Here is a 10546-nt window from a genome sequence, read left to right on the forward strand (position 1 = left end):
TTGCAGGGCTGCCCAGAACAGCTGGATTTAGAGCAGCACGGTTGGTTCCAGACTCTTCTCAGATCAGTAATTATTTAATTGCCAGCTCCAGAGGTTACAGAAACTCTGGCTGGCTCAGGGACCCTCAGCCTGCAAAGGCAGGGCTGGGGCACCTCACACACACACAACCACCCCCAGCTGAAAGGCTGGCAGAGCAGGGGAAATGGGAACAGCTGCCACAATTCCCTCAAACACTTCCTAACCTTCTTCCCAGTCAGACTGCACAGGCAGTGAAGTGCAAAATCATTTTTATTAATTAAAATCTCCCAAACTTGAGCGTGTGCGTGCTCAGCCACACCCTGAACACCTTTATCATGCTGGTGCTCAGAATTTTACTTGTAAAAATCAGTTTATTTGAGGATGGGACTTTGCAGTGGTAGAAAGGACATTCAAGTGTTTGTGTTTATGCTGGACTTTATTAAGAATAAATAGTTTTACTGCACTTTTTCAGGATTGAAATTGCAAGGATTTGAGAGGCAGGGGATTCACTTGGCTGTAGGGGTGGGGCTGAGGAGAAGGAAAGAGAAAAGCAGCTGGTTTATAAAAAAGGTTGGTTTATATAAAACAGCATTAAATGCCAAAACTAAACTCAAACGTTGACCTAAAAGCAAACGTTACCAGAGCCCTGTGTGTTAGTGCTGGGTCAGAGGCTGAGGCCTCTTTACCCTGGGGCTGGGGTTGACTTTAGAGAAAGCCTCCTGTGGGTGACAGATCCGTCCCCAGCCATGGCAGCACCACCAGGGAAATGTTTGCAAACAACTCAAACACATCCAGGGTGGGAATAATGAACTGCTGGCACTGCAGGGCTCCCTCCAGCCCCAGAGGCCAGGCAGTGCTGGAGAAGCCCTGCAGAGCCCAGAGCACCACACAGCACCAGCCCCAGGGCACAGGGCTGCACAGCACCCGGGGTGGATTATTTACATTGAGATTATCTGCTTGTGCACATTGTTAAGTTGAAATAGATGCCAGAAATGTTATCTGGACGTGCACCTGCCCGGCACAGCGAGCGCTCCCCAGCTGGGATTTGCTGGGGAGATTGGTTTACACTCAGCTCTTCGCTCCTTTTAAGTCCAGTCCAGCAGATGGAGAAGTTTGGGTTGATGTGGAATGCATTTTTCACATAATGCCTGTGGGGAGATGAGGAATGACTAAAATAAATAGCAATTAGACAGCAGCATCATCGTGCATGGGATCTGTTTGGAGTTATGGATGTGGTGTCCAGTAAAACACACAGAGCCTCAGGCAAGGCAGGGCACCAACCCCTCTGCCTGGGGCTGCAGGGACATTTGGGGACGTTTTGAGGAACAAGGACAAGTGACCAAAGCAGCAACAAGTTGAGGAGAAACAGCACAGGATGTTACAGTGGAGGAGCAGAGCTTCTAGAGAAGCTCTTTGTCACAGCACTCCACAAACCAGGAACAACCCCAGGGGTGGAGAACACCTGATTCCCTCAGGGCAGCCTGCAGGAATCCCAGGGCTCTCTGCACAGCGTTTACAAGAAGTACCTTGGTCCTGGTCACTCTGGCTGTGCCTTGGTGCTGGGTGTGGCCTGGAGCAGGCCCAGGGGCTCCTTCCTTCTGTCCAGGAATGAGGCGAGCAATGCAGCACCCCCAGCCTGGATGTGCTCTGTGAACAAGGAAAACACAGAAATGTAGTGTGTGATAGACAACAGGGGTGTGATGGCAGAATTTGTGCAAATCCTGCCTCACACACCAGTTAAATAATTGCTGTGGTGGTTAAAGAACCCAGCACCCCTTTTCCTTCACCCACGGTGTCTCAGCAGGGATTTCAGAGCTTGTACTGGTGAGTGGCTGCACCTGAGATCCATCACTGGCAGTGATGGCAAAGCAGAACTGAATGTGCTGCCAGGATGAGAAGCTGGTGCTGCCTTTTGCTATCAATAATAAAAGAATAAATAAGAATCCCCAAGGGCTGTGCCAGTAGAGCCCAATCAGGGATTGCAGCAGGGGAACTCCCACTCCTGGGTCACCCAGAGCCATCCCTGGATCACTCATAGCCACCCCTGGATCACTCACAGCCACCCCTGCATCACCCACAGCCATCTGTGGATCACCCACAGCCACCCCTGGATCACCCACACCTGGGGCTGCAGCTGGGCAGGGCCAGGCCAGGTGAGGGTGAGCAGGTGCCTGGGACAGGCACAGGAAAAGTGTGCAGGGACAGGAAGGAACTCAGGGGATGGGAACACGTGGGAAGGCTCTGGGTGCAGGTGCCTGTGAGTGCCAGGGTGCCAAATGTCCCTGCAGCAGATGAGCAGCTCTGCTGGACACCCCCAGGGCTGCTGGCTCCGGGCTGTTTGAGGGAGAATTCAGGATGGTGCTGAACACACAAAGGGCATTTCCAGCAGCCTGAGCCTCTCAGCTGCACAGAAACCCAGCTGGGGAGGGCAGCAGAGCCCACAGCCACGGGGCTGCTGGGGCAGGGCCTCCTCAGCTCTCCCCAGCTGGCACCCTGTGATCCCAGGGATCTCCCACTGCCAGGGAGTGACTCCACACCAGCACCTGCCCCTGGGCTAACCTGGAGCTGCCCTTGGACCACACAGGCACTAAAAGGGCTCAGTCTTCCCAAGTTTCCTTTCCCCTCCAAGTTCCCCCACCAGCCTCTCCCAACTTTGGCTGCTCTAAAACATTTACAGATCTAAAAAGCAGAGAGAAAAAAAATGTTCACCTGCCGGGTGATATAAAACCAATCTTCTACTAAATGTGCCAGAATAATTTTTCTCCACCTCAACCACAGTTAAAACCTTCAGTCTATTCATTACTGTCTTTTTATAGTATTTTTATTTAATAAAACCTATTAAGACTACCATACAAATCTCTTTACTTATGCTTTTATCTTTTAACTGATCAATTTTTATATTGCTGACATCCCTTCTTCACCATTTGCTCATTTAAAAATTCATAGTATATGAGCTATGTCTCTGGAGAAAACGTCTATAAAATTTGTTACAGCTGGCAAATGTGTATGAGTCAGTGATAGCACATGACTAAATGCTTCACAGAAAATAAAATTTGTTTCTGTAGTAAGCAGAACTGTTTAAATGTTATTTATTTTTATGTTTCAAAGAAAATATATTGTGAAGTGCTGCATTGATTTAATACGCAGCAATGTCTGTGTACACGCTGTACTGGGGAAATTTATGAAACCTTTGCACAACTCCTTTAATTGAATTTTCCAAATCTCTCACCACACACAAATAATCAATATCTTCTGCAGAGAAAACCAGTCAGAATTATTACAGTCTTTCTTTTCAATTTTGTTGTCATCAGCACATACAGAGCACCTGGATATTTGTAATGTCTGGATAGCAAGTTATTTACACCTCTTAAACATATAATTGCTACTAAGTGAGTCCAAACTAATGTTTCTTTTCTTTTTTATTTAAAATAATTATATTCATGGGAGAAAGCAGTATTTATTCTCATGTAGGAGCTGCTACATGTTGGAAGAACTACAATTCTTGTGAATTTTTCATTAAGCTTAATACTCTAAACTAGATCCACCAGAATTAAAAATTCATAGCTGTTGCATCTCTAAAAAGGCACGTAGGAAAATAGAGTGTAAAAACAAGGGTGAAATCTGTGAATAAATGGGGCTGACACCTAAATCTAAAATGCAGGTTGACAGTTCTCTGTGTACTTGTCTGGGGCCTCCAGTCATATGTCTCATGTGCATTTCTGTATCTGCCACTGCAGTTAATGGCTTAATATTTCATCTGCATAGCCCAGGGTGCTCCATCACTGCAGAGCCCTGGAGCTGCCCCTCTCCCTCCTTCCATCCCAAAACTCCTCCTGCTGCTGGGCCCACACCCCAGACTCCTCCAGTCTCGGGCTCTTGGGAAAATTCAGGGGTGGGTACAGCCCCACAGCCCCAAATCCTGCTGGGAAGGAGCAGTGGGGAGCTGCCCCAGCTCCTGGGGCTGGCAGGGGACAGAATTCCTCACCTGTACTGGAAATGCAGCCTGGGGCACTGGGCTCACTGGGATCTGTTCCCTCCCCTCCTCACCTGTACTGGAAATGCAGCCTGGGGCACTGGGCTCACTGGGATCTGTTCCCTCCTCTCCTCACCTGTGCTGGAAATGCAGCCTGGGGCACTGGGCTCACTGGGATCTGTTCCCTCCCCATCCCACCTGTACTGGAAATGCAGCCTGGGGCACTGGGCTCACTGGGATCTGTTCTCTCTCCTCACCTGTACTGGAAATGCAGCCTGGGGCACTGGGCTCACTGGGATCTGTTCCCTCCCCTCCTCACCTGTACTGGAAATGCAGCCTGGGGCACTGGGCTCACTGGGATCTGTTCCCTCCCCATCCCACCTGTACTGGAAATGCAGCCTGGGGCACTGGGCTCACTGGGATCTGTTCCTTCCCCATCTCACCTGTGCTGGAAATGCAGCCTGGGGCACTGGGCTCACTGGGATCTGTTCTCTCTCCTCACCTGTACTGGGAAATGCAGCCTGGGGCACTGGGCTCACTGGGATCTGTTCCCTCTCCATCTCACCTGTGTGGGAAATGCAGCCTGGGGCACTGGGCTCACTGGGATCTGTTCCCTCCCCATCTCACCTGTACTGGAAATGCAGCCTGGGGCACTGGGCTCACTGGGATCTGTTCTCTCTCCTCACCTGTGCTGGAAATGCAGCCTGGGGCACTGGGCTCACTGGGATCTGTTCCCTCCTCTCCTCACCTGTGCTGGAAATGCAGCCTGGGGCACTGGGCTCACTGGGATCTCTTCCCTCCTCTCCTCACCTGTGCTGGAAATGCAGCCTGGGGCACTGGGCTCACTGGGATCTGTTCCCTCTCCCCCTCACCTGTGCTGGAAATGCAGCCTGGGGCACTGGGCTCACTGGGATCTGTTCCCTCTCCCCCTCACCTGTGCTGGAAATGCAGCCTGGGGCACTGGGCTCACTGGGATCTGTTCTCTCTCCCCTCCTCTGGCAGGGACTCCCACGGGCACAAACTCAAACCCACAGAATGAGGAGACCTGAATTCAAATCTAGCCTGAGCACCAACAGCTTTTCATGCCCAAGACACCAAGTGGGCAAACCACAATCCCCACTGAGTGAGGAGCTGAGATCAGCCCTGCCCAGGTGAGGTGGTAGGAAAGCCCCAGGAGCACAAACAGGGATGTTCTTCCACAGGGAAGGGCAGAGGAACCAGGCCAGATCCCTCCAGTGTTACAATTTTTGCTCAGCCAGTTCCCAGACTCAGTTCTCCCAGCAAAGGGACAATGGCATTTCTTCCCTGTAAGTACAAAGCTGGCCTGAGGAAAATAAATGTGGTGTTTAGGTTAGGGTTTTCCAGTTGGAAAAATCCACTGCTGTATTCCCCTTTCCCTCAGAAGATCTCCAAGGAGGAGGAAGAAAAGGTGGGGCAGACACACAAGTACATCTAAAGGTCAACAAATCTGCTACACTGGATTTGAGAATGATGTGAAAATAAACCCCCAGCAACCACCAGAGCCAAGTGGTTCAGCCTTAGGACACCCAAATTCTGCACTCAAACTGCCACCAAATGGAATAAATGGTGGAATTCTGTATTTTTACCTTTTTACCTGGTTGAAGGAGGAGCTCTGATTATTAAGGATGTGTTTGTATTCTGCAGTGGTTGTGAAAGGGGATTTATGTTTTAAAATAAATGCAGTTTCCAGAAGTGGACTGGCAGGTGGAAACTCAGGAGTTTTGGTTGCTGATTTCTCAGCTTTGCTTTCATCAGTGATTTCAAGTGGCATGGAGTAAATTCCATGCACTGAGCCCTGATCAGTGTCCTGGAAAGCCACCACTACTGCCCCAGGAGCACCAAGCTCAGCCCCTTGTGTTCACCCCACCATGAAAGCTGGGAATGCTCAGAACTCAGGGAGGATCAGATTTGCCCCTGGGCTCAGCAGGATGAACAGCCCCACAGCAAAGGAAATGTTTTTTATTTCATCACAGCCTGGCCAGAGTTTTCCTCAGCACTGCAAGTATTTGATCTCTGGAGCACTCCCATGGGCAGCAGCCATGGTTTGTGTCAGGGCTTTGGGGAGCAAAGTGTCCCTGTCCTTTGTCACAGTCAGCTGGAGCAGCTTCCCCTTTTAGGAACTTCACTCCTGGAATCTCCAAACCTATGAAATTTTCCTTCAAAATGTGCACATCCCAACCTGCACATCCATTCTCAGCACATTTTGGACTCCCAGACACCGACTCGATTCATCTCTTGGCAGTTGTTTTACAATTTGCTTACTTTTTATTCAAAAACATTTTGTTTACTGTAAATTCGAGTCATGGGCAAACAATGATGCCCTTTTTCCATGCTGGTCACCCAAAATGATAAAGTGAGCTCTGCACAAGGCTGCCCATTGAGGCAGGAATGTTCTCTATGAAGTTGTTTTTAGAGGAGGTCGTTTATGTAAAGTAAATAAATTTCATGCCTCACCATGTGATGATAATGTGACATTCCATCTGGACCAAGCCACAGAACAGTCATAAGTTTTAAGCCTTGCCATAACTAATTAAAAATAATTATGAAAAACCCACATCTGAAACTAAAAGGCAAAGAAAAACATCTACAGATGCTTCTCTTTGATCACAAACTTCTCTGCCTCTCCCGCTACTGCATGTTCAAGACTGCAAAATTGAATTTATTCTTTGTGATAGCAAAGCTGATGTTGGAACTTCGTCAAAATCGCTCAGCTTAAACTCAGAATTCTCTTTTCCACTCTCCCTTCACAAAATATCTCTCACCTATGTGTGTTTGGGGCTCAGGGCTGCTTTCTGGAGCAGAGCTGGAGCTCCAGAGTGTGTGGTGAGCAGCAAGGAGCAGAGCACAAGGGCAGCAGTGAGTGCTGCCAGCCCTGGCTGCAGCAGGAGGACACAGGGGCTGTAAATCAGCACCTGCACCTGCTCAAATCAGCCCCATTCCCTCCCAAGGGCTGGAACTCCTTTCCATCTGCAGCTGATCTGCTGCAGCCCAGCAAATCCAAGCTTGATCAATTTTCTGTCCTTTAAGAGAATTCCCACAGCAGAGATGCCACCACTGCTCCTGGCTCTGGGTTTGCTCTGCTTTCAGATGGAAAATGTGAAGGTAACAGAAATATCAGAATATCCCAGGGGAAGGTTGCTGCTTTTACTGAGTGTGAGGGAACCAAACTGTCTTGTGTGTGTCCCCTTCCCTCCTGCCCAGGCACTAAAGCAGCTGGGGATTGAACTCCACCAGCTTCCAATATTTCCACAGCACTGGTCATGAAGAAACCCCAGAGCTGGGATTCCACAGTGGGTGAAACACCCCACAAAATGCACAAAGGGAAAAAGGTTTTGCTGCAAGACTGTGACACTGAAAGCACAGTGGGAGGGAGGAGGATGAGGAAGAACAAGGATAATTGGGATCTACAAAAAGTATGGGAAACCTGCTGGACCATGCCACAAGTGCAAGGCCATGAAGGATTCCTTCTCCTGCACAGTCTCATGGGGAAATACCCAACACAATGAAAACAGCAGCAAATATTCAATTTACATTTGCAGACCATTGAGAAGAAACACATTTGATTGTCATTGTTTTCATATCCTACAGGTTACCCACCTTACTGCAAGTGAAAAGGACTGAAAAGAAATCAAGCAAAAGGAATCAAAGCATCTGTTACACAGAGTTATGAAGAGTTTCTTACCTCGGGCAGCGACTTTTCCATGGTTTGCTTTCAACAGCTGCAGTTTTTCTGCTTGACTCACTAGTGAAGAAATAAATCCAAAATCAACAAATGTTGCCCCAGAGCTTTCAAAGAAAATAATACCTCTGCTGCCTCCTTCACTTTCAAAGCATTTCAAGGGAAAAAAAAAACCTCTTGCCTATGTAACTGCTCAAAAAATTAACAAGAATTTTCAGAATTCAGAGAATCCTGACAAGTTTTGCCTCCAAGCCTCATCCCACATTTTGTTCCAATGTTTTGTTTTGTTTTTTTTTTCTAGTGCTGCCATGGTTCCTAACTCAGAGATGGGGGAAGGATGCAGGATGGGAGTGGGCACAGGAGTGGCAGTAAGAGGTCTGAGCTGTCCTTTGGGCTGGCTGTCTGTCTGTCTGTCTGTCCCACCCCAATGAAACCCAGACTGTGCCCAGGTAACTCCAAGGTGGCCCAGAAAGGATGTGGCACTACAGTGGGAACAGGGCAGGGCATGGCCATGCAGGAGGAGAATGGAATGAGCTTTGGAATCCAAGCCAGGGAAGAAATGGGGACTGAACCACCAGCGTGTGATGCTTCCATTGCACTGGGGCTGGCAAGAAATCTTCTCTGGTACCCGTGGCTCTACTGCCCACCTGCTCCCAACTGCAAAAAGCAGCATCCAGGCTCCCAAGGTTTGCTCTCTGGGCTGCTTTGGAAAAGCATTTCAGATGTGGCAGCTGTGAAGTGCCCTCATCCCAACAGGACAAGCATCTGGAATGTCCATCATTTCAGGACACATGAATAGAGATTTTTAAAGCCTGGAAATTTATATTCAGCCTAATCCTGCTGACAGGCAAACAAACAAACAAACCAACCAACTTCCTCGGAAGGGGAGAAGAAAGGCCGAGCAATCCAAGTGCAAACGTTCAGCCTAATCCCCACCTAAGCACCCACTAAGTATCTAACTATTTACTGAGCATTTCCATAAGAAAAGGTGTTGCTTTTCCAGGCTTGCCCTCCCCGTGTGCTTTTATGTCCCTGCTGGATGCACAGGGACACTTGAAGTGCATTTTCCTGAGTGCTGGGGAGCACCAAAGGGAACATCTGGAGTGATCCCTGCTAAATGTTCCGAGGGGATAAATAAATGTACGGAACGCTCTCCTCACCCAGCGCTTGGGTTTTCTGCAGCTCAGCACTCAGGACACAGGACGAGTGTGAGACTCCAAGGATGTTTTCCAGCTCTCTACTGCCCTCCAAAGCCTGGAAAACAACAATTAAAATCATCCTTAAATCCCATTCCCAATATCTGCTCCATATCTACAACACACCAAAACCAATTTGGAAATTGTTCATAAGCTCTAAATTCCTCATTTTCTAAATAAATATTGCAATTAAAATATTTTCAATTAGTATCATTGGGGTTTTTTTGTTTGTTTTTTTTTTTTTTTTATTTAATAAAATCTTGTCCACAAGAAATAAATCAACACAGTCCTCTGAATACACTGAATTATTTCTCAGCTATTGATGTACAGCAATGAACCTTGTGCTAAATTTAGTCAGGAAACAAAATGGGGAAAAAAAGAGAGCAGTGATTTGCATTTTAACATGTACTGGACTATTAAATAATGATACTTTAGTGCTAAATTAAATGGTACAATCACTTCAACACAAAAGGATCTTTAATCCTCAAAGACATAAAAATCTATGCAGTTAATTCATATTTACAGTTTTAAATAATAATTGAGAACTACTTCATATTTGTTCTATTTCTGTACAAATTAAAAACTGAGGATATGGAAAAGTAACTCTTCTAATTTAAAAAATCCAGTAAGTTTTTGAGTTTGTTTGCATTTTCTGGATTTCCAAGTCCAACTTGCCTGGTTTCAAGTCTTTTATTTGTTTCCCTACCCCTTCAAAGTCAAATGTTGCATAAAAAATCCTAATTTTGCTTTCAAATCCTGTATTAGAAGTAGTTTAAAAGACAAATCAGTGTAAACCAGACCTTCAGGCTTGTCAGATTTGCTCTTAGTTTCAGAATTCTGGGCAAGGAATTTGTCACTTGGGAGTGCAGTTGCAGGAACCTGTGTAAAAAAGGTAAAACAATTCCAATTATCCACATCCCCCCTCACTGAAAATCCATGTTTGCAATGTTTCCCAGAGTTTTTTCTCGTTGGAATGGGGATGGAGCCAGTTCAGCTGTGAGGATTTGTATCAGTGTACTGGACAATGTATTTTCCATCTGTAAAATTAAGTGTATGGAAGTTCACATGAATATTAAGTGTAGGTGTTGCTTTAGACACGTTTTTATTTGAATGTCACTGCTGGTCTCCTGCAAACCTTTTAAAAACATTCTGAATTATTGAATGCAAACATTTCCATATCAATGAGGCCTCTAATTACTCCAATTGTTCTGTAATTCCGGGTTCCTGTCACTAAGAGATGAGGCTGGATGTGTTGACCAAGGGATTCACTGAATCACAAAAGAACCCCCCAATTAATCAATTTACAGTTTTACACCGGTAATGTTAATATTTTATTTTCCACTGTTTACATGTCATCCCAACAATCTGTCCAGTTCCATTACTTGGGAGACACTATCCCACACTGAAGGAATTTCAGCCTAAAGATGTGGGAAAACATCCAGCAGAGGCAAAAACCCCGGGAAACAAACGGGGAGTTCAACTGCAATACTGAAAATAAAGAGCCACAACTTCAAAGCTAATATTTAGGTGAATAAACACCACAGTTGTTGTCTGGTGGTGAAAATGAGATGCAATCCCAGCCCTGCAGCCATAGCAAACCCCAAACCGAATGCACTTACACGTCGTGCTCTGTTTGAGGCTGCCCTCTCCTGGATAAGC

At 46.8% G+C, this 10546-nt stretch overlaps 1 protein-coding gene across 2 annotated transcripts in view; it reads right to left on the bottom strand.

Moving 5' to 3' along the window:
- Positions 1-270: 270 nt before the first annotated feature.
- The window catches only part of ITGB3BP (integrin subunit beta 3 binding protein), a 20569-nt gene continuing 10293 nt past the window's right edge, over positions 271-10546 (bottom strand). For both annotated transcript variants that reach the window (XM_071436917.1, XM_071436916.1), the window contains exons 4-9: positions 10507-10546; positions 9688-9766; positions 8852-8945; positions 7695-7754; positions 1545-1665; positions 271-1166 (exon numbers count right to left, since the gene is read on the bottom strand). The exon at positions 10507-10546 is cut by the window's right edge. In XM_071436917.1, the coding sequence (XP_071293018.1) occupies positions 1556-1665; positions 7695-7754; positions 8852-8945; positions 9688-9766; positions 10507-10546 (383 nt within the window). In that variant the 3' untranslated portion in view covers positions 271-1166; positions 1545-1555. The remainder of the gene's footprint in view (positions 1167-1544; positions 1666-7694; positions 7755-8851; positions 8946-9687; positions 9767-10506) is intronic.

Source organism: Agelaius tricolor, unplaced genomic scaffold (assembly GCF_023055355.1).
Source record: "Agelaius tricolor isolate 1412-34295 unplaced genomic scaffold, bAgeTri1.0.p SCAF_11, whole genome shotgun sequence".
In the NCBI taxonomy this organism is placed as follows: Eukaryota; Metazoa; Chordata; class Aves; order Passeriformes; family Icteridae; genus Agelaius; species Agelaius tricolor.